General features: G+C 39.0%; 1 protein-coding gene across 9 annotated transcripts in view; it reads right to left on the reverse strand.

Annotated features, from left to right (window-relative positions):
• Nucleotides 1-25,227, reverse strand: part of CELF4 (CUGBP Elav-like family member 4) — a 723,065-nt gene that overhangs the window by 626,004 nt on the left and 71,834 nt on the right. For all 9 annotated transcript variants that reach the window (XM_056325512.1, XM_056325515.1, XM_056325511.1 and 6 more), the window contains exon 2: nucleotides 3,852-3,934. In XM_056325512.1, coding sequence (XP_056181487.1) covers nucleotides 3,852-3,934 — 83 coding nt within the window. The remainder of the gene's footprint in view (nucleotides 1-3,851; nucleotides 3,935-25,227) is intronic.

Raw genomic sequence — 25,227 nt, forward strand, 5'->3', positions numbered from 1 at the left:
CATTTCTCAGCATTATCCTCTGCCATTCGCTTCAGAAAGAAAAAAGAAAGGGGAGAAAAAGTTGACTTCACTATAATTTGTAATCAAAATGACTACACTTAAAACATAATTTTATTTCCCTGATTTCATTTCCTGTGGAGCTTTGTGGGGCAAATAGATAATATTATACCAAATGTGCAGGCAGATAATTCTCACATCCCCTGCACTGTCATTGTCTAGGTCACTTCCTCCCCTTCCCATGCTTTCCCCAAGACCATGGGCCATGGGTTTGATTTTATCATTGAGAGAGATATCAGAATCAGAAATCCCAAGGGTGAACCAACTTTTACTTTCTCTACTTTCTCTCCTGGTCCCCCAAAATTAGTCTTCCTTGCCTAACTTGCTTTTTATAAAGTTGGAGGGAAAAAAAAAAAGAAAGAAAGTGTTTTCCCACTATGAAGGATTAGCACAGATTATGGTGAACAATGTTAATTATAGGTGGGGAAAGAGAATAGTGCATCTCTCCAATCTGTTCTTGATTTCCCCCGTGTCTGTCTGTCTGGTAATAAGCCTCCTTTAATCTGGCAGTCCCCTTGGTGAAATCATCACCACGGACAGCAATATTGATTGCTTCTGAGAAACCATCACAGCTGCTCAACCAAATTACCTTTGATATGTGACCTTTAATGTAATTACTGCAACATCAAAGCATTTCTATAAATTATTAAAGAACTCATATACTTCATCATCCAGCTACTCTATTATATGTAAAATAAACAATCACAAGTAAACACTAAAATCTGAATTGCCTGACACTTGCAAAGCGCTCTTTACACACACACACACACCCTGCTACGTTAACCTTCCATTTTAGGCAAGACAATTTCCAACTGCCCAAAACAGCCTAATTCATTTAGATAAAGAGTATTCAACTAATAATTTTATGGTTTACATTCCATTCTCATTGCTTCAAAATATCTATCATGATTCCTTCCCGCCCCAAAACAAAGTGCTGTAAAGACTTTATTAATCAACACATACCTGCTTGGAAGTCTTTTGATTATTCGACAAGATGACTTTATGTCCCACATATAACATAGAAATATGTGAAACATATTTCTGTCATCTTACAAAGCACATCCAGAAAGTAATTACTGTAAAATATGTGCATGTAGCCACTCCACTAAAAACAAAGTGATACATAGCTAAGAGCAAGGCGTCTGAAATCTGGACACAAAGTCCTCATGCCTCACTATTTCCATACATTAACATTCATGTGCATACTATTAAAAATGACTCAGTTCTCTGTTTTATAGTACAAAAACCACAGCAGTATTGCAAGAGCAGGCAAATACAGTTTTCTGGGGGATGGGAAAGAAGTGTCTTGATTCAACAGATCACTGTAGTACTATTTTCTTTTTTTGTTATAGCAGACTTGTTAATTATTTTTGATACCTCCTAAGTACTGCCGTTTATGTCACAGACAGCAGAGGGTCAAGAGAAGGTGTTATATATGTGTCATTTGTGAACTCATGTGAATGAGGACTTAGACCCCTGACCTTACAAGTGCTTTTTATTTTATGGTGATGAACTATGCTTGATATTGTTGGTGCATGTTATCAAGAACAGTCAGGTAAGTCATAAATAATTCTTTGCTACTCACACAGAAACCATAAAACAGATCCAGGCACGATAGTTTATCAAGAGACAAGACTGGTTTCCTTAAATAAACTACAGTGAGATCATTCAGAAGATGATTTTAGAAACTTGGCAGAAAGCTGTATGCAGAGGGTTTGCTGGTGGAAAGTAAACCTTTATCCTGAGACAAAGAGAACTGGAAATGGAAGGGATGGCAGAAATCAGTGCTCAGAACTCTCAAAAACCTGGTTGCTATTTTAGACAGAGGATTCACTATTCTCAATTCAATCAGATCCTGATGTGTCACCTCTAAGTGTAAAACAAAACAAAAAAGCTTTCTGAAGTCATCATGCTCAGTATGGGCTATATGTGATGGAAATTACATAAACCAAGGAAGAAGTGTTTTGCCTGTAGTCTGGAATCAGTCAGCATAACCTCTGAAGGAAGTCTTGATCCTAATGCAAAAGCTGGTTGAATTTTTCCACTGTCCAACAACAGTTTCGACTTTAAGAGTTTTGTGATATGAAATCTCTAAGACACAGAATGAAATTCAGAACTGTGGATATATCATCACTTGCCCTCCCTCCCCAGTTCTGAGCCCTCACTCACTGACCCACTGTCTTCTTGAAGATATTTGCATAATACAACTTCAGGGTGAGATTTTAACCCTATAAAGAAGATATGAGCTCCACATGTGAGTGGTCTGGTTCCTAATGAGGAGAGCCAGCAGTCTCAGTGAAAACAACTGGAATTCCAGATAGTATTTTTAAAATACACACCACCTTATTCATCACAAGCATGTTTCTAGTTTTCTAGTTTCTAGCATGTTTCAAAATCTAGTTTGATTTTGAATTTCAAACATATTTCAGAAAATCTCAGGTAAAAGGTTACCTGAAACATCCTTATTCAAAATATTTTCATTTCTTTTACATCCAGTTCTATCAGAGGAGAGATAAGTAAAAAGAAAACATCACCTGTCAGAAGCCGGGTGGGGGAAGGCGGGGAAAGAAAAACCCCAAACTGAAATCCCACCAAAACTTATGCTACTTTCAATCTGTAGCTAAACAAGTGTCTAGAAAAAAAATAATTCAGAGGTAGTTGTCAGCTGACAGAAATTTATTTTTAGGGAATGAAGTATTTATATATTTACATAAGGTATGGCCTTTAAAGCAAAGATAGATGTAGATGAGCAAGTGCATGGGCATCTTCATACTGGAAAGGTGGCATAAAGATAGGTAAATAGACCTGGGATGATGGAAACAAGCAGAGCAGAATCAACACTTCCATCAACCACACAGAGCAACTGATGTATCTTGTTTTGTGGAAAGGTAGGTTATGGGTATGCAGGACTCAGTCATTCAACACCAACTAATAAAGGCAGACTTTGGGTTCAATTTCCTCTCAGTTCAGATGCAACCTGGAATCCTCAGGATCCCACTTTTAATTATTTGATCACTGACTTTTGTGTCATTGTGAAACCAGCCCTATTCTAGCCACAGGAGTACTGTACTCAGCTGTTTCGAATCCATGTACCCTGGCTGAATCTAAATAGTCTCTTTCTTTCTCCCTCCTCCCGGTTACTGCTAAACTGGAAAGCCATCCCAGCAGGGCAGGTCTTCCCCACATAATGCTGATTCTAATTTTTGTTCTGCTTGTGTTGTCTGAACCTTAGATCTTGCTCATGTGAATAATTTTCCTCATTATCTTGTGTTCGTCTCTCCTCTCTCTCTTTTCTCCTTGTCTCACCGCCTTTCCAATCTGCTACAGCTGCCTGAATACTAAAGTAACTGAGTCAAACCACTTTGTCATCAGGAATATGTTTTCATTCTGTAATAACTCAATAATGTGATCTGTTTCTTGATTTCTTGCTGCCACACCTTGCTTCAGAGGAAAAATATAGTAAGACATAACACCTGGGAAACATTTCTAATATTTCATTGTAGTAGTCAGAACCCTAAAACCTTCCCTCAGCTGAGTAAATCTGATAGAATCGAGCCCATAACCAGTTAAGTACTGCTTTCTGACTCCCAGTAAGAGCAGAGATGTTTTCATTTTTTGCATGGAAACTGTTTGGATGGTTCAGTTGATTTTATTAGCACAATGCAAATAGTGAATCATGCAAGTAACCGGAGACATTAGTGTTCCAAACCCAAGACAAGAACTCCATATACAACCCTTTATAGTTGTAAATAAAAAAAATAATAGCAAAAAAAAAGTTATCAATCTGGACTCACCCCTGGAAGTGTCTTCTGTTCATGCAGTGCACTCTGGGCCTTTAGAGCAGACTCCCTTTCGCAGTATGTTAAGAAGGCACAGCCTGTAAACAAAAGGCAAAACCTCAGTAAGAGCAATGTTTCAAAGAGGATCTGCTTAAAATTGAGACACAGAGCAAACCACATTCTTGTCATCACCTCATTCCCAGTAAATCAATAATAAAAATATCTCCTTAGTAGGTCAGTAGTAAAGAGTCAAGAAATGAAACTATCATCACTTCCTCTGAGCCCTGATGAAGTGAGCAACAGTGTGGCCATGAGTGCTTACTCTTGCTTGAATACATGTTTAACCATTGGAAACAGAGGGTTGTACAGGGTTAGGGATCCCAAAGAACTCACATGGTGGCAAGGTGGGGTAATGAGATCCCATTGCTGCTCCAGCAGCACCACTGGGAATAAGCCACATAACTGCCACATCACGCTGAAGGTCTCATGCCCTTCTTTTGTACCCAGTGTTTAATTTAAAGGCATACAAGGACTTAGGACTTCCCACTGCAGAGGACAACACCTATTGTTTAGCCTGACTTGCATCTACAAGTAGTCTCCCTGTTTGCATCACACCAGAAAGCCACTTCACTGCACTTGCTGCTGCAAGGGCTCATTGGCTTCCAACCATTCATACAGACAATCACAGCAAAGCCCAGTCAATCAGTGCAAAACATCCATGTCGCTTTACAGAACATTAGAACTTCAGAGATGCTCTAGTGGATCACTTTCCTGATTCTTTAAAAAAAGTTGTCTTATAAACTGCAAAGGCTAAAGACCTCTCATGGTAGGGCAGAGAAAAAACATTTCTCTCCCCACATCCACGCTTGCCTTCTGATAAAACTGATCGGTTGCTATGTCTTACACCGGTTGTGTGTGTGTATGATGTGATCAGACTATTCCTTCTTACTGCAGTATACTGAAAACCTGCCAGTTCCTGCAGCAAAAGAAATGCTTGTTATGCAGAGGACATTTTCTCTTTAGTTACTACAGAATGTCTGCAACCTCGCCAGCTCCTTGAAATGGAGGTATCAGATCTTTCAGGGTTTAGGGAGCATGTCCATCAAACTGTGGGCATATTCCAAGAACAACACAAGTACAGAGAGACTGCCAAAGAAACAAATGTGTCCCACAACCTCACCTTGACCCACCCACCTTTTCCTCATGCATATAAGAAGTATGCAACAGGTAAGCACACAGTAGACTATGAACTTTTTTTCATCTCTGATCACCACTATGAACTTTTTGTTCATACAATGTTCACTGCTTTATCAAGGTTGGTTCCTTAAACAATATTACTGAAGAAATATATGCTCATTCTTCTCTTCTTTATAATGCTTTAAATATATTAGTATGGCCAAGAGACTAGGGAGATTTTTTTTTCTATAAACAAACATACATATATATATATATAAATATGTGTGTGTGTGTGTGTACTTTTTTTTTTTTTTTCTTAAAAATTGTTTTGTGGAAGTCACCCTACTCTTCACACAATGAAGCTACAAGCTGGATCTGGATGAATGTTCCAATTTGGTGTGGAAAAAACCCAACCCTTATTTTTGCCCTATTTCTTACTCTATATTGCTTTCTGAAGGTCTTGTTCCTTTCAGTTTATTCAAGCCAACCACGTTTATTATGTCTCAATAATTGAGACTCAGAAGTGGAAGTTGACAATTAAGGAAGCAGACTGAACAGCAGCAAAAGTTTGCATACTCTAATTGGAATTATTTGGATTCATTCCCCTCTAACTTTAAATGGATGAGTTTCGAGTTAGTCTGCATCTACCAGAGAAGAGGAAGAAACTGTGGCAGAGAGTTTACAGCTAGTAGAACTAATGGGTTGAAAAGGATCCTTAAAAGTCAACCATAGCCTGCTAATCAAATGGGAAACTATGCTTAAATTTAATTTCAGTGTTAAATCACAGGCTGAGAGCTCTCTCTTGACTAGACACAATAAGAAAGTCTCCCTTTAGTAGCAGACGTGGAGCAGCTGATACAGTCTAATTAGGCACATCATAGTGCACTGTTATAGAGATAAACTATGCAGTGTAAAGCTCCCATAATGATAGCTATATTTTTCTCCTTATTGTGATGGTCATGACAACAGTTCAGGGTAACAGTGTCCTGCAACTCCTACCATATCATGACTGTAATTCAAACTGAATAGACAGGAGACTGCTCCTCTTTGAAGGATCAAAGTTTCTGTCCGAGATCCATGTGAAGGGGGGTGGGGGTGGGGGGTGGAGTTTGAGGGTGGAAGTTCTCATCAGGGAGAAACCTCTGTTAAGTCCTCTCCAAACATGTTTGTAAAAGTAGTAGAACTACCAAACTCCAAGAAACAGTACTTACTAGAAGGCATCCAAACATCTCCAATTTCCCAAAGAGGGTGTTAAGGGTAAAAAGACTTATAAACTGAAAAGAAATAATCTGGTCTCTCATACGGTCAGACAAAGAAAAAAACATGTTTTTCAGGGACAATTTCTTTTTTTTTTTTTTTTTTTTTTTTTTTAGGTATTTCCTTTCTCCTTAAAAATATTCTATGCACATGAATTACACTCTATCCCACTCTTGTTGTGTAAGAAGTAATTCATTCAGGAAAAATAATACTTCATTTGCTTTAAGTAAGTGTCCTGATTGCTTAGAGACAGTAAGAAGTTCCATCCTAGCAGTGGCCAGCTGGAATAAAGTAGAGCTTAATGTTCATAAGCCTCAAACCTGAACCTTAAAAGCCCAGTTCATGGGGGTTCTTTTGTCTTCCTTGTGCTTATCACAAGATTGCTTTACAAGGCACTAACCCAGCATCAACTATCAGCTAGAGTAGAATTTTTCAAAAATATTAACATATGGCTTGTGATGAAACAATACATATCTGTTATTCCATCCTGCAAGAATTTCCATATTTCAGTTCCTTGTGCATTGCGACGAAAGGCAGTAAGATTTCTTTCCCGCCTTCCCCCGCCCCCTTCCCTTAGATACATCAAAATACTTGATTCATCCTTTGTATTGTGATGCTTAATGTAATTACAACTATAGCACCTCTTTCAGGTGTTGCTTTTCCTATGCTACATCTTTCAATGTGCATTCATATGAGCCCTCCAAAGGATTCTTGCTTCCCGAAGAACGTTGCTTAAAGAACAGAGCACTGAACACTCAGGTCTTGAAATAACGTCATATGGAGCAGCAATATTGGGTTTTACAGAGAAAAGTGAAACTGGTGAGAAAAGGTGTTTTTTAAAATTTTGATTTCCCGGATGGAAAATAATTTCAGAACAATCGGTTTTCCCCACTGACAGTTTTGATTGTGTATAGAACCACCCATTTCACTGGGTGGGGGGGTGGGGGTGTGGGGGGTGTGGGGAGCACAGGGGAAGAACCAAACAAAAACCCAAAATATTTTGCTAGTAAACTGTTAAGCAGCTCAACCTGATTGCTCACTTCCTATCAGCTCTTCTTGCTGGATGTGTATCTGGACTTCTGTGTGAAAAGCTTCATATTCCATTACCAATCATTCGCACCATCCAGCCCCCTGGAACAGCCTATGTTCAACAGTATAATGCATATTTCTGAACACATCTCTTAAGGAAAGATAGAGTGAAGACTATGCATTATTTCTGTCATCTACTTGTGTGGGTGATAATGACTGAGGGAGTACAGTGCTTGAGAATCATATCTGAATTTGAACAAAAAAATCTAATTGACTAATTATTGATAATGAATGACTTGCTCTTAGCTGTTCCTAATTTCAGTTCCATTTCTCTCAAACATACCAAGTTTTCCAGACATATGTCAATCAGCTAAATGATGCTTTGTTTGGATTATGTCTTTCCAAATGTTTATTTGCTACCAGCGGACAGCTCTTTGGGCTAGTGCATAAACATCTGGAAACTCCCAGCTGGCAATTAACTCTCAACCTATTGAACTACAGTGTCTTGGAAACATGAGGACGTACCAAGTAGTCTCCTGGGAAACAAGGCTGTTAAAGAGAAAAGGGAAACAAAAACAAGAGCTTGAGATAGGGGTAAAAAAAAATTAAAAGCTCCATTTTAATTTTACCTCCAGGGAATTCAATAATGTAAATAATAATTGCATGGAATACAGATGGATAATGATCACACTTACACAAACTTCAACAACACAATAAGTCTCATGAAGATTTTGCAAAAGCCTGGGAGGAAAAATGGTCAGAGGACACAGTCTGAGCTGAACAGAATAATTCTAGAAACAAAATGTTACTTCACCCCACCGGTACTCAGTTCATCCTGGGACAAATGAAAACAAGTCTTCTCATGACATCTTGGTGTTTATCACTTCAGTGAATCAGGTGACTGTCAGTCACTTTAAATCAGTCAAGTAGCTCTGACCAGCTAAAAACCAGTGGTCATCTAACTCAAATTTAGCTATTTAAAATTAGTTATCTTAGGGTCTACCATCAATGACAAGGCATTCATTTAACTTAGCATACAGGAGAGGAATAAACCTCTGGAAAGGCCTATTCTCTACATCAGGTGTAAGAACTATGCACAACCATCTCTGGTGCAGGCTTTTAGCTTGAAGTTTGCATGTTCACCGCATTAGATTCCACCTGCTACTTCTAATTTCCCAGTTACCTCAAGTATATGCATTATCTGTACCTTAATTAATCCTTGTTATATGTGATGGGAGATGAAGGACACTGGAGATCTATATTTATATATATATAATTTATATTTATATTATATATATTCAGATTAATAACTGTAATTTTCCTTCTTTCTTTCTTTTTTTTTTTTTATTCTGGCAGACAGCCACAGGTATCCCAGCACAGTTTCTCCTCTTTGCCCATTGTTTAGATCAAAGAACAAGCACTTGGTGACTTATGACTCTTTCTTTGCATGATGTCTTTTGGTGACATCTTATGATTTTATTTTAGAACTATATAACCTCATGCAAAGCATGCCTTTAACATCTAGATCCAGAGGCATTGTCTAAGATAATTTCCAGGTATTCTTTGTCTGTCCAAACAAGGTATTAAAGGTCCAGTCTAAATCTAATGAAAAAATGCTTGTATACTTTGACAGGCTTTGGAGAAGGGGCCTTTAATCTTTCTGTGCCCGTGTTTACTCTTTGGCATTATCAGGGAAAATTTAGAAGTTTGTTAGGTGCTTTAAGACTCTTGGACAAAAGCCAAGAGCTAAAGCAGATACTGAGTTCAGGGGTGTAAATCCAGTCAAGGGGAGAGCTCTCATGTAACTCAACAGAACTATGCAATTACACCGCCATAAAACAAAGTTCCTGATTTGACCCATAATCAATATACTGCCTCTCTTAGAAGGATCCTGGGCTCAGACAGTGATTCGAGCTGAACTGGTGATAATCCAGAGTAGTTAGGGTAACCATAGGTTTTGAGCAGGTTGGTTCAAGTGGTCTAAACCAGTTTTTGATTCACATACATTTATGATTATAGAGTATGCACTCAACCAGTTATCACAGCTCAGCTGACAGCTGATAACTTCTGAGACTACACCCTTTCTGATACCTGTAAGGATAATTAAAATCAGAATCATTGCCCAAGAAAAGATAAAACTATCACAGGGCTGTCAGGATTTTTGGTTTTTTTTGTTTGTTTGTTTGTTTGGTTTTTTTTTTTCTTCTTTGAGTCAATTAGCTTCATGCTTTTAGTTACAATAATATTAATTGACTTTAATGGTGAGTTTCCTAAATCGACCTTCCTATGTTGTTTTATGTTAAGATTCCTGGATAGCACACTGAATGGTGAACAATTACTATTCTTCAAAACCCTTGTATGAATAATTATGCAAGAACGAACAAAGGAATCTGTTCATAGTTTCTCCTACTGTAGACCTTTCCCCCCTATCGCCTTTAATGTACCTAAGTTCCCAAAAACCCAAGGCAAAGAAGCCAAGGGCTTTACTCCAGCAGCACACTGTGGAGTTCAAGAAAGCAAACTGCAGTTCAAGCAGAACTATCCAAGATCTTCATGCTTCATACAGAAAATGGAGGAAAGTAGTAATATCGTATACCTTAAACCACATGTTAGTACTGGTAAGAATAGCTACAGTCTTGCAAATGAGCTGCTTTGAGAGCTAAAAGCTTGCATCTCTGGGAAATCGGAGCTCTCAGCTGGTCACAGGTCTGAGCATCCCATTTAGTGATGTTTCAGTCTCTCTGTGCTTAATTGCCTTTGAAACTTTTAGATCAGCTTGTACAAGTTACCTGTGGTGGACCAGAGACCTGTTCCCCATCTTCCAAGCTCTAGGTTTCTATTTAAAAGAGCCTTTCCCCTGAGGATAACAGTTGCTTGCTTCAAGATTTCAGGGATCTGTTACACAGAGAAAGATTGTAACACCTAAGAAAACTCTTTCCTTAAAATCAACACCTTGAATGATGTCTCCCAGCTAGGATTTCAAAGTGAAAAAAGAACCCTTTTTCACTTTAACTATCCTAGCTCTACATGTCTGGTTTTGAAACAATTCTCATTTGCTCTGTCTACAGTGGACTGCCCAAGGTTTAATCACTTGAGGGTTTCAGAGATTGAGCTGAATTTTCTTGAGGGGGACACAATCAATAAAGACTTTTGGAACTGGAAATGTTTTATCCAATTTCTTCATCTGTTTCTCTCTCAGTGATTAACTACCTTCTGATGAAAGTTAACGTCTTTGCAGGTAAAGAACATTCACTTGGCTAGAACTTTCTTTTTCTCCATCTCCCCTGCTGCATAACTACTGAACACTAACTGTTTAGGGAAAAAGATAGGAATAAACATCTTCCCAGATATCTGCTTCCCTGTCAATTATATTACAAGGCAGATTAACATCCGAAATGCCCTGCTGTGTGGAATGCTAATTTTCTTTCTCCTCTTATGTTATCTTCCATTAACTATTATGATGCTGCTGTTTTCCTACTATAGATAACTTGATAGGGGACTGTATGTAAAAGCATACATAAGGCACACTCACATAAACCCATGAACCAATATTAAAAAAAAAAACAAACAACAATTTTAAGAGTCCAAATCTGAAAACACATAAATTAATCATGTTTACAGAATATTAGCTCACTTACAATGCATTTCAAAATGAGACATGGATATGCAAAATTCAAATCAGAGCCCTTCCTTTGACTAAGCAGGGCTTAATTACATTTAGCAGTGTCCAGGCAGACAGCAAAGGGACTCGAGTATGTGTTAGTGTATGTAAGCATTTCAACAAAACACAGACAATAGTTTCATCTTGATTTTTTATAACAAGTAGGTTTTTAATGAAAACACCAGTTTTTAAAAGACCAAAATTTCTCATGGAAAGTTTCAATGAAATATTTTGTTAACAATCATTTCTTAGCCCTATGATTGTCCTGTTGTCAGCTGGGAATAGCTACTTTTTCTTCTCAGTGGCTGGTACAACATTATGTTTCAGATTTAGTATGAGAACAATGTTGATAATACACTGAGGTTTGCAATTGTTGCTACCCAATGTTCATACTAAGTCAAGGACTTTTTAGTTTCTCAGGCTTTGCCAGCCAGAGGGCTGGAGAGGCACAGGGAATTGGGAGGGGACACAGCGAGGACAGCTGACCTGAACTAGCCAAAGAGATATTCCATACCATCGAACATCATATAGAGTATGTAAACTGGTGGGGAGGGCTGGCCAGAGAAGGCCAATCACTGCTCAGGAACTGGCTGGGCATCAGTCAGTGGGTGGTGAGCAATTGTATTGTGCATCACTTAGGTTTATTTTTCACCCCTCTTCTCTTTGGTTTTTATTCCTCTCCATCTCTCTCTCCTTTTCATCATCATTATTGTTATTATTTATTATTTTATTTCATTTATTAAATTGTTGTTCTGTCAACCCTTGAGTTACCCTTGTCCCCCCAGTTCCCATCCCCCTCCTGCCAGGGGGAACAGGAGGAGTGAGTGAGTGACTGTGTTGGTGCTTAGTTGCCAGATAGGGTTAAACCATAACAATAATACAATTTCTGATGCAATCCTACAGCAAAAGAAGCTTATTCCAGGACAGTCAGTAGTCCAGACTGTAATCTGAATCAGTGAAACAAGGTCTCAAGCCCAGGGCTTCTACACATCAGAGCAGAGTGCACTGTCACTGGCAGACCCCTAAGGGTTATCTCCCTTTCTTCAGTAACTCCAGAGCTACCTTGCCTCCATCACACGGCAGAATTGGAAATCTCAGACCTTTTACTCCCAGGATGAGGGAACAGTTTCTGGCTCTGACTCACACAATGATAAGTTTCTCACAGGTTCCTTGCAAGTTGCTTTGAACCATCCTCTGTGGACTGGTAAACTCAAGATAAGGTACAGAATGAACCATTGATTTGACATAGCATATGCCAGGTCCTGTTTTCCCATAACTGCCAACATTTCAGTTTTAAATTTTATCCTGAAACTTCTGAGATACTTTTGATCATCTGAGCCCAAGTCAACCCAAGATTGGCTGCTCAAGTTTCTGCAAGTCTAGTCATCTAAAGAATTTTATTTCCCAGAATAAGTGTCTAATTTCTGTATGCACAGTAAACCATAAATAAATAGACATCCCATTAGAGAAATATGAATGTTGATTACTGGTTAAGGTAGTTGTCTACCAAAGAGAGTGCTGGTGTGCCTAACAGGGCCTGAAAATATTTGATGATTTGAATTACAGTAGAAAACTTACTTTTAAACACACCAGCCTCAGTTCAGCTTCTCTAACTGTGGACTCCATGTTGTAAGGAGACATGCATGCCCTCAGGCCCTATCCATCAAGAAATTATGGCATTTTTTTTAATTTAAAGTTTAGGTTTACCTAAACCACTGATGTAAAAGTCAAAGCCAAACTCTAGGGAACGCTTAAGTAAGGATAAGAGTAAGTAGGTTTCAGCTTCTACTCAGTAAGGAAACGTCAAGTCAGAATTCTGATCACCTCTAAGCCTGGCTCATTCCAACTTTCCTATTACTTCAGAGAAAAAGTCAACATATTGGTGTTACCCATTTAATATTGTAGCCTCAGAAAAAAACCCTATAAAACTATGTCATTAAATCTTCAAGATTTCTTGTTTCCAGGGTGATGATAAGTGAAAGAAATATGGAAGGTGGGGTTATCGCCTTGCTATTTACTGGTGAAAGTCAGGAATGTAATGAAAAACAATCTTGCTATTGAAGCACTACTGCTTGCCTTCAGACAGTTATGGGTTAAACCTACTTAGAGCACATGCATTAATTAGACTCTGTACTTGCTGTTCTGGGTCCTGCCTTTCAAGTTCTTACTATTGTTAGCAGCATCTGAATACCTCAGTAGATTTTCTAAAACACTTAGTTGTTCCAGAAACTTTTCCCTCTCTTCATTTTGTTTTGATTTTTATATCCACTTCTTTTTGGGGAGACTTTTTCAAGAATTCTGAAGTAGTCTCCAGAGGTTGTTTTACTGCCAAACAACATTCATTTGGAATGCCTTGAATCTCAGTAAAGTAAACCTAAACCAAAACCATCTCCAAACAGATTAAACTGTTCTACCACATACAACTTTTCCCAAGCCTTGACTTTCTGCATCCGCATAGGGCTCTTTGGGTTTTTTTTGGTTGGTTGGGTTTTTTTTTTTTCAAGTGCTCATTATTTTCAACCAGGGTGAGGAACAGATATTTCTTGGAAAATAACATCAACTCTGTGTGCAGGAAACTTGTTTGCACTTAAAAACATAAGAAAAGTTGGTATTTCCAACCTTAAAAAAAATGTCAGGGCCATGCAGTGAATATCTTCTTAATAGCACCATCATATGATCAGTTATTTATGCTTTTGTCTTGGGAACATACAAGTAACCTGTTCTAAGTGCAAACTTGTATGCGCTCCAAATAGCTTCATATTCTTTCTTCTGAGATAGGGCACATGTGTCAATAGAGACTTCTGACATTTCCAGCTCAAGGTTGAAAGCAGAAGGCACTGAAACAACTGCAGGAAAGAGCTATTATTAAACAACTTCTAGCCCATTCAGAAACAGACTGTTTAATATCTCTCTATAGAGTTATTGTTCTTACAATTGTGCCAAGCCACATTTTTCCAATTCAAGAAGTTCAGATTCAGAGTGGAACCTTTAAGACACCTCTCAAAATCAACCTCAGTACCTTTCTATTACTTATGATCAAGTTTTTTTCACCTTGTGCGTAAGAACTGTAAACAGAAAAACATTATAATCTCTTTCCTAAGTTCCACAGGGTTTTGTTAAGTTTAAGTTCAGGTAAGTGCATCTGAAGCCACCTTAGGACTTTTATATTACAAATCGAATCCAGACCCACAAAGAATGTCTTTCATGATTCCAGCTGATACAGAAATGAAAATCTTTAAGCAGCAGCTGCTGCTGCAAGATGATCATCCTGAGACTGGAAGTCTCCAGAAACTTGCAAGAGTCACAATATGAGCCAGAGAAAAACTCTGCAATACCACCTGGCTTCATGAGATTTCTGGAGACAAATTTTAGCTGTCAGAACAATTAACATCCAGGCTCCCATAACCAGATGCTGTTTTCCATATGTTTTGACTTTGAATAGTTTCTTCTATCTTCTAATTGATGTTAGTAGCATCAAGTATTGTCTTTTCTATTTCTTTCTCCTTACCCTTCTTTCTCAATTTGACTTTTTCATTAACTATAGGCAGTGGAATAGCATGAAGTAGGATCAAGTTCTTCTGCAAGCAGCCAGAGATGAAGTAATCTTCTTAATCAACAGACTGCTATCTACTTAGGGCCAAGAACCACAAGGCACATACTCTTTGTGTGTGCATGAGAGAGAAAGTAAGCTGGGAGTACAGCAGGAGAAGGATGGTAAAGGCTTCTCAAAGGTCCTTTCTGCATAGCACAAAGGAAGAGAGGTAGGTCCCAAGAACAAGAACCTCCACTGGCAAAAAAATAAAAAACCTCTAAGTTGAGCCATCATTGTATTGTACAAGCTTGCTTTAAGAGCCTGGCTTAAACATAAATTATTTAGGAACAAGACAAGGCATGCAAAGTCTGGAAGAAGATTTAACCACCTGTCCAAACCCACACAAATAGTTTGTAGTAAAGGTCAGCATTGAACAAAAACTTTCCAAGACCCTATCCAGAGCTATGAACACCTATCAGTCTACTTTTCTTAAACTTGGATGTATTCCTGCATAGACTCACAAATACATTATGTCCCAAGTAGATTTCCTTACAAAAGTAAACTAGAAACACTATTGTTCCTTGCATCCAGGTGCACTTTCCCATCCACTATTGTGGGACTGAATTTCTGGGTAAGAAGTTAAAAATGAACAGTGTGTGATTTTCAGTCAAAAACTTCCTATTTTTACAAAAGATATAAGGATGTAATCTTAGAAGTGAAAGAGAAACATTGAAATTAATTATAACAAGATCTGTGTAATTTACAAAGCTTCAGTGCACTGGGTTTAAAAGGGCTCTTGTCAGTGTGAAGTGGAGGAAGTACAATTTCCTGATGAATATAGAACACAAGGTAAAGTGTGTAGTAATCATTACCAGAGGTATTCTGATCACCTTTTGTTGTTGTTATTGTTGATCAACCTAAAAATTAGTGAATGCTGAGTGCATAGTAGATTGTTTCAGTTAAATATTTGAAACAACTTCTAGCAGAATTTTTTTCTTTGAGAAATAAATTCATATTAGATTGGATGAACAGAAAGCTCCCAAAGCACTGAGGACTGGCAGAAGGAATGTGCATGGTTAACATCAGTTGCATCAAGATAGAAGAGCTATCTAGCAAAGAAGATCCGATCTCAGATTGAAACGGCACAGCAATGAAGATTTCACACATGAAGAGGAATGGAAAATAAATTTCAACAGATCCTTGAGGGTGCTGAGCTCCTTAATAATGTGCCCAGTCACCTGAATCACTATTGGGGAGGATTAGCAATGCCTAAGACCTTGCATGATTCAGCTCTTAAAATACAGGTAGGGAACAGCCACAGAGGCAAATATCTGAATGTTCAACAGGACATATGAAGCTGGAAGGCAGTAATGTCAAAAGGCACTTTTAGATGACAGTGGACAATGTCACAACCAGTAGCATGTATGTCACTTCCAGATCAAAGACACCTCCTTCCTGTGCTGTCAATAGAAAATCCACATCTAAAGTGATCCTGTCAGCTATGATCACCTGACAGTGTTCAGAAATACATGGAAGGAAGGAAAAAAAAAAGGAAAAGAAGAGATGGAATTCCGAGTTGAGTAATAGAAATTCTTAATGGGCTGGGAGGACTGACTTATGTGGGGAGATTAAGAGAACTAAATATGTGTAATTCAGGTAAATGATGGCTAGGGGGGATAAACAATAACCAGCTACAAGCCTTGAAGGTATAAACACAAGTTGTGGAGAAAGGTTGTTCAAGGTGATACCAGACGATAACAGCTAGGGGTAACCCCAGAACATTTCAACAGAACATGGAGGCTGAGCATAAGAACTGCTTCCTGACTGTTGAGAATATTGGTCTTTGCTCCACCCCAACAGCCCTTAAGGTGGCTTTTGCATCTAACTGATCTGTTGGTCAAGAATATATTTAGTTTCAATTTATTTCAGTTTACATGCATAAGTGTAGCACATGACCACAGAACCTAATATTTCTCATATCCTACAAGTTTGGGAACAATAGTGGAATAATCCCTTAAACATGGCTGAGGTGTGACTGTTGAAGGTGGAAGTGTAGAAAAGGCAGGGACCGAAAAGACAGAAAGAGATGAAACAACATAGTGGGGTGCCTTTCAGCACAAACTTTTAACTCTGCAATTTTCCAACATCTTTCATGTCACTGTTCCATCTGACAGTTCTGCAAGCTTTTTGTCTCTCTGTTCCACTGAGAGGCATAAAGAGAGAGAAACGCTTGCAGGCCTAGAACAGAATCATGACCACACATTCTTATGCAATTTAGGACAATTGCAAGTTATAAGATGGAAGTTTATGACCCTACAAAAGGTAAAAGTAAATATCATTTTCTCTCCCAGCCTTTAGAGCAAATCACTCCTTCATGGAATTTCTGTTACTCAAGTCACTTGAAACCATAAACAAAAGTTAATGCTGACCCAAGAGCAAATTCATTCAGAGGGCTTCCATTCCCCCCCTTCTCCCTGTTTAAAGCTGTTGGATAGAATCATAAAAGTTAAACAAATTGATTTATCCGAGAGAAACCCATTCTTTTAAGAAACCAGTTTCAATAACCTTTCTCAATGAAAACAAATCAGAATGTCTACTGACTGGGATGGCAAGTTGTATTAAAATGCAATCCATCCATGGTCAGCTGGGCAATTACCTACAGTTTTTAAGGGGTTGGACAGAGATGAGCAGCCAGCCAGTTTTTCTGAGTGGTGTGATGTTTTTATTTTATGAAGCTCAATTTCAGGAAAATAATTGAGAGTCAATTATAAAAATGCAGTTATAATTCTACTAGGGTGTTTTTAAAATGTTTATATGACACCTTGCTTGGTATTTATTTCTCCACTGAATTAATACAGATGAGAGAAGCTTTCAACCAAGAATGAACATAAAGGCACATGTACCAACAGAGTACCAGCAAACAGTTCCCAATGGGAAAGTATTCAGACTGTGGAGCAGTCTCCTTAAAAGAGACTAGTAGAAGCCATTTTGCCCAAGACGTTAAAAGCTGGAAGAAAGAACTCTTCTAGGATACCTCCTGAATACGGTGCCCTACCAAAACTTTCCCTGTTACCAGTCTATGAATCACTGGCTAGTGGATGCCTGGAAACAAACACACATTAATGATGTGGTTTCACTCTATTATTTTTTCCATCAGGAACACTAAAAATAGTAAGCCAGCTGCTGAGCATCTCTGGGAGGCTGAAACTCACTGGAGAATCCCTGCTGATGTCAGAAAGTAGGAGAGTAGAGTTTAATGAGTGTAAAAAAAAACCCAAACAACAAATAGTGTTGTCTTCAAAAGGAGTTGGATTAGAGCATCATATAAGGATGACGGTAGTAGGTCAGACAGAGTCTGTCTCATACAGTTTCCTGTTTCCAACAGTGGCCAGAAGCAGAAGCCCCGAGAAGAGGTTAAGGAGAGGATGTGCATAATGCCTCCTCTGGGTATTTTCAGTCTCCAGCTTTGTGGCTCAGGAACTTCTGGGCCAAAAGTGATCCTGTGTATACAGTAATCACTTGATGAGACTGAATCTCTCATTTTACACACCCATTTAGTACATTTTAACATTTCAGTTGTTATTTTCACTGTACACAGATTTAGGGGGGTTTGTTTGTTTTGTGGGATTTTATATGATTTGTAGTTAATACATTTTCCCAGAAAAGTAGTAGAATCCTGCCTAGCAAGCTGAAGTCTTAAAAAAATGCACCATAAGAGTCTGCTTCCAAGGCCACCTATAATCTGATCTCACTGAGCAGCCCAAAAGGCAAATCAAGAGATTACAGCTTTAGAAGTGTGACCCACAGGGCTCCCAGCATCTTACCAACCCATTTACAGACAGCCACAGAACCTTTCAAGACCCAAGTAGATCAGCTTGCAGAAGCTTTGAGTTGAGCATTTGTTAAATATTTTGTTCCAGTAAATCAACATTACTCAACATGGAACTAATTTATCACAGGATTTCCTCTCTAGTTTTACCTCTGCTGATAAACCAAATTTCTCACAACGATACCTTCTGCATAATAACAGAACACTCACAGGAATACTAAATAATATTCCCCCAACACTCAGGAAAAAAAAAAAAAAAGATTATATATATACATGTCCCTCCCTCCCCTCCCCTCCCCCCCCCCCCCCCCCCCCCCCCCCCCCCGACTATAAAAATCCCCTTACATCTTAAAGAGTGAAAATACAAGATTTCAAGGGATGTTATCTTGGAGGTGGTTGTGGGTTTTTTTGGCGGTGGTTTGTTTTTGGTTTTTTTTTTTTGGTGGTTTTTTTTTTAATGCAAATCAGAAGTCAGGAAACATTTGAATTTAAATTGCCCCTATAGTAAAACTACATTAATATATGTATGCTTTATAGGAGTTGTCAGTTATATGATTGCACACTATTTTTTCATCCTCTGTACTCTAGCTTGTCACTGGTCTGTCTTTGTTCTGTACTTGTACAAATCCTAGCAGATCAGCATCCTCATCAAAATAAACGTATGCAGCCACTTTCTCCAGTATTTCTAAAGTAATTCACTGCCTGAATTGAAACATGTGATATGATCATCATGTGATTTATTTGCAACATATTAAGTTTATCAGGATGTATAGAATGTTATGCTATAGCTACAAAAGCAGGATTCCTTTCCTTGGGAAAGGGGCAAAAAAGCGAAAGGCAGAAACCTCTTGTTCCAGCTATTATTAAAGAGCCCTAATACTGGACATCTCAGAAAGGCCAATCTCTTCCTCCCAACCCCCGACATGCATTCAAACCTTCTTCATGCCACTTAGACTCCACTCATGCAGTAGTTTGTTCTTTTTCACCTCCTCTCTCTACAAAGAGATTTCAGAGATGCATTACCAAGGAGGATGCATCCTGTAAGAATGCCATACCCAAAGGTGATGAGGAACTTTGGTAGACCCTTGATTCAGTTTTGAGTGAATTTAGCAACTAAATTTAACAGCTAAATGAACAAAATTTGGCTCCTATAGCTCATGCAGTATGAATATATTGCTTTGATATCCATATATTATTGTATAACACAGCAGTGTGATAACATGACATTTGACAAACCATGCTAATGTCTGTCCAACTGAAAAGCACTCTTCAATGACAACCCACTGACACAATGTACTGGGGGCTGATATTTACTGCTACCCTACATCTTGTCTTTGCCATGCAACACAGCCAGGTATCCACAAAGTCTCTCATCTGCTCTGCATTACCATGTCTAATACTTTCACAGTTCTTGGCTAAGTACTCTGCAGCCATACCACCACACCTTTGGCTACAATGCCTGCAGAACTCATGAAACCGTGTCTCCACAAGAACTCCACTTGTAAAGGCTTTACTTACAGCTCACATGCCACAGCAGGAAGACTACATGGCATTAGTCTTTCCCCTCACACATCATTTTGCACTGTATTTGGCTTTGTGAATGAGAAGGCAAGCCAGAACAGCTTGTAGCTACTCTTTCTTCTAGTTTTGGTAAGCATTCAATGTCCATGTAGGTCCTTGCAAGGTCAGAGACTGCCTGGAAAGGTAGCAATTCAGTGGTCATCCAGTGAACGTTACATGACAGGACATGTTACAACACTCTAAAATGCATGTCCAGGAGTATTGCTACTCCAGACTGTTCATTTAAGTTCTCACAACATTCCTTATTGAAAGTGCAAAAAGGGAAGGACAGTGGCTTCATCTCAGTGTGTTGCTCTAATGCTGCCTCCAGCAGTTAACAAAGCCTGTGCCCAGAGGAATAGTCAAGATCAGGAAAAAGAGTACATTAAAATTGCCATTAATATGAGGCCGTTGTGAGGCCTCAACATGAGGAGGGGGTACCATTCCCCACACCGGTGTTCCAAGGGATACAATACAAAGCCTGGAACCAGAAACATGTTAGCAAGTTTGTGTTTTATGCAACAACTAAGAGCTTGCTCTGTCTGTCTAGCAAAATGGAAAAAAAAAAAAAGGCTCAGCACGGATAGGATTGCTAGCTACATCCCCACAGTAAATATCAAGGAGAAAAGAAGCAGCATTTAAAATAAAGGACAATGTTGCACAAGGACAAATAAGTATAAATTGACCATGAATAAATTTGATTTGGGAATTAGAAAAAGGTTTCTAACCATCAGAGAAGTGATGCTCTGGAACTGCTTTCCAACAAGGATAGTGAGAGCAAACGACCTAATTAGTTTAAAGATGAGGCTTGATAAACTTATGAAAGGGATTATGTGATGCGGTTGTCTGCAATAGTAGGGAGCAGATCCTGATGAGCCAGGATTTCCTCCCAGTCCTGTGTTCCAGGCCACATCCTGTCAACCTAAATTCTCAGCTGCAGTGCAGTGATTTACCAGGCATCGCTGGCTACCCTATTCTAAAACAGGACTAGCTTCTTTTTTCCGAAAGGCATAGGTTTCAACTTACATTGAAAGGGAACATTTCCTACTAGGCTGAAAACACAAGAAAAAAAGGGCAGTGGGAAAAAGCCCCTAGAAAGCTTTACAGAAGATGTGAAATGAGAAACTTAGAAATTTGTCATTGAAATTAAGGTGGGGGAAGAATGGAAAGATTATTTCTATTGGAAACTTGAGCAAAGTACTCCATTATTTTGAGAAATAATCATATAGGAAGAAAACCGTTTTGATATTCAATAAAAATCAGTCCATATATTTGTAATTTTTGTTGCAGGGGATAGCATGCTAGATAAGAATATTAGTCATGCAAACCATATTTTCTGTTCAACTTTACAAATTGAGAGCAGCACTCTTGGCTGCATAGCAGTAGTAGGTGAATCACAGAACTGTCAATTCACACCAATTACTATGAAATGGAGCTTGGGAGGTCAGCTCATCCAACCAGCCACCAAAACATATGGTATACATAAACCATTTAACATTTTTTGTGCAATCAATTCCTAGAAACCTTCAGAAATAAAAAGAGAATCTATATTTTGGAATAATAATGCAATGTACATTGACGACAAGTATTAAGGTGGCAGGTGTAGGAGATATAGAATATAACCATTCCTCTTTTTTCAATAAAAAAACCTTATACTGTGCTTCCGCAAAGTTAAAGTTGTCCCAGGATTACTCCAATAGCCGTCTTGTTATTAGCTGTTATTATTCCTTAAGATAACTGATAAGGTTCCCAGGAAAAATCGGTCTTGATGGGCAAAGCAGTCTCACACTGCAAGGGAAATTATTTTCTGACAAAAGTATAAACCAAGCACCTCTGGACTCTAGAGAGATGTTAAGGGTGTCTTAGATTCACCAATTTAAAGGTTTTTTTCTTGGCCACTCCCAACACTTAAAATGTTTCCTGAATTAGATCGCTGCCATCATGGCTATTAAAGTCATAGGGACAGAACCCCCCATTCCTATCATTACCAGAAGGAAACCAGGCTGCACAGACACAGTCCAGGGTTCCAGTTCTTGTTTCAGCCTTCACCTAACACAATTGGCCTCTATGCAGAAATGCAATAGCTGATGAGTATAATGTATTAAACTTCCTAAACTGTAGGGTTTTCTAGCCATGTTGCAAGAGTCTGCAGTTTTGATTCTTCTGAACCAGTGCTACAGGAAAGGTAGAATTTGTTATCCCTGTTTCACAGATGTTTGAAAGAATGTTTAAAAAAAGTAGGAAAACCTCTGACTACCTTTCCTATATATGCATATAGAGTAGTTCAGGGCTGTTTATCCTAGATACCAAGTTAAAACCAGTATTTTGCCTCTTTCAGCTTTTCCCAACTTGTCCATAGTGCATTTTACCTTCTCTCAACTTAGTCCATAAAGAGATTTGGGATCTTTTCTGGAATGGAAGATGTTCTACAGCTACAAGCTGTTATAGCAGCCAGTCTGCCTACTGTTCTCCTGGGCACCTGCATTATGCAGAGCTTAGTGTTCTCACTCTTAGCTCCAGGATTTGGTTCGACACTTCGGAAACACAGCAGACTAGAGATAAGATATTTAAAAGAGATAAAATTCCTTGAGAGTAGTTTAAATAACTTGATTTTTCCAAAGTTGTTAGGAAAAGGAGTTTTGAGACCAAAAAAAGATGTGTTGGAGAAAAACACAAGGAGTAGGAAGGATATAAAGTAGTCAGAATGACCTACACTAACGTCTTTCCACCTGGTCTCCCCTGCTTTGGTTTTACACATTAAGAAAGTGGAGTGGGCTTCTCTGTGAGAAGTGCTCTCCAGCTCACTTTCAGGATGCATGACCAGCCCTCATTCAGCTGATCAACCAAGTCTTTCTGATTTTTGAGCTGTGGAACAGGGCTGGTACTTCCAAATACCCAAGTGGTTCTTGGACATTTAAAACCCTTCATGAAGGGTAAACAGCTCCTTCCTTCCTTCCCACTGCAATGTCATAGTCTTTTCCTAGCTCCCTCTTACTTCTGCCACACAATACTCCTGAGATTTACTTTAAAGATGAGCCTGCTCTGGAATCACATCCCCGCCCCTATTCTTTCAGGAACAGGATAACATATATGCTGAAGCACACTTACAAAGTTGCTTATATGTATGTAATGTCTCATCGTACTGTTTCTTTAAGAGGCAAACAACAAACATCAGAAACTTCTTTAAATTCTCCTAACTCACTTAAGAATCACTTTCTCAGACCACTCTGGAAACTTCATCCAATGTTTTATTCCTTTACTTATGCCCTTTTAAAAGCTTCCAAGTTCCATCTTTAAAGTTTAGGCTTTATTCCACCAACTTTGTGAACACAAGCCATTTGTGACTCAACTCCTTTAGGTAGGCAGGGGGTCAAATAATAAAAACATACCTTCCTGAAATGTCTGGGTTAGTGTTATCTGGGAATGGGAAAGAGGGGGAAGAATGGGCAAGGCCAAAATAATGATATTATTTGCAAACAAAAAGTCCCAAATTTGAAGGTTATAAGGAGTTTTGTTCTGAATCAAAAGTCTGTGATGAATCTTTCTGTCCAAGGCAAAGGGACAATAAAAACAACAAACAAAAAAAGTCCAAAATATGTTTCATTTCAGTGTGAGGTTTTTTTCTGTCTGTGTCAGCAACTTACTGCTACATCTGTAAGCCCACAACTGTGGGACAAAGAATAATTCTGATTTTCATCACTAAGCTTGATTTCTTCTGAAAATCTTAGTATTAAGTTTAGAACAGATAAAGGACTATTCCAAAAAAGCTCTGACAAAGGGGTAAGTGGAGTCCAGCCCATCCCCAATCCTATGATTTTAAACCAATGACATGAAACATCAAGTAAAGACTTCCAAAGTACTTAAGTCACGGCACAGCGGAATTCTATGTAGTTCAATACTATTCCTGTGAAATGAGTTCATGCACTTAAATTTAGGCATTTCAGACTAACTCACTGAAATCAGTGAAGATACAAGGATCCTCTGTCACAGGAACTGTGGTTTTGCCTTTATGATGTCTGGGTCAGTGTCCCGGTTTCGGCTGGGATGGAGTTAACTTTCTTCTCAGTAGTTAGTGCAATGCTGTGTTTTGGCTCTGATGTGAGAACAATGTTGATAAACACTGATGTTTGTGGTTGTTGCTGGGTAATGTTAGTTATATATATATTTTATACATATACATAATATATATATATATATACATATATATATATATATATATATATATAAATATTAAGTCAAGGACTTTTCAGTTTCTCGGGCCCTGCCAGCAAGAGGGCTGGAGAGGCACAAGAGACTGGGAGGGGACACAGCCAGGACAGCTGAGCTGAACCAGCCAAAGGGGTGTTCCATACCATGGGGCGTCATGCTGGGTATATAAACCTGGGGGGTTGGCTGGGGCCTGGGGATCGTTGCTCGGGCACTGGCTGGGCATCAGTCAGCGGGTGCTGAGCAGCTGTACTGTGCATCACTTGTTCTCCTTTCTCCCTTTTCCTCTGGATTTTATCCTTTCCCCCACCCTTCCAGTAAAACTGTTATTATTATCATTATTGTTATTGTTGTTGTTCTTACCTTTATATTCTTTTAAATTATTAAATTGTTCCTATCTCAACCCTCGAGTTTTACATTCCTTTCTGATTTTCCTCCCCAGCCCTCCAGGTGGGGGGAGCAAGCAAGCAGCTGCGTGGTGCTTAGTTGCAGGCCAGAGTTAAACTACGACAGTCAGCAAAAAAGTTGATGGACAATTCCTTCTCTGCCTGCTTTCTACCCTTCCATGTTCTTGCTTGGAGCTTTGACTCCTGATGTCCACTGACAGAGATTTGCTTCAGGACAGGTTGCTTACAGATCCCATCTGCTTTGCAGCAGCAGATGTCAGGCTCTTTCAGGAAGGATTTGGCAGCACCTTCTCCACTGTTTGGTGTTGATCAACCAGCATGGCTGCAGGAAACATTAAATAACAGAGACAGGCCAGACACAGCAGACCAGTCCCTCCATGACACAAGTAAATGTGCACTTTGAGCACAGAGCCTTTATTCCCCCTCTTTTCCCTCTGTCCCTTAGATCTAGCATGCCACAGACTGGCACGTGCCCTGTATCGATGGCCAGCAGGGTGGGACCTGAGTGCAGGCGTGGGTCCAGCTTCCTTACACACTGCCGAGTTATCCTGAGGCGTTTGAGGAAAAGGTACAGGAAGACAAATTCTCTTGCTTCCAGCACAGAATACAGACAAAGCGACAGCAGATCTGGATGGGGAGCACTTGGCCTTGTTACAATGTGTGGGGAGTAAGAACAAAACTAGGCTCTGGGCCTGCCCAAAGTTTGGCTCTAGGCCTCCATGGCTTTATTCCTG

Source organism: Falco biarmicus, chromosome Z, assembly GCF_023638135.1.
Source record: "Falco biarmicus isolate bFalBia1 chromosome Z, bFalBia1.pri, whole genome shotgun sequence".
Classification (NCBI taxonomy): Eukaryota; Metazoa; Chordata; class Aves; order Falconiformes; family Falconidae; genus Falco; species Falco biarmicus.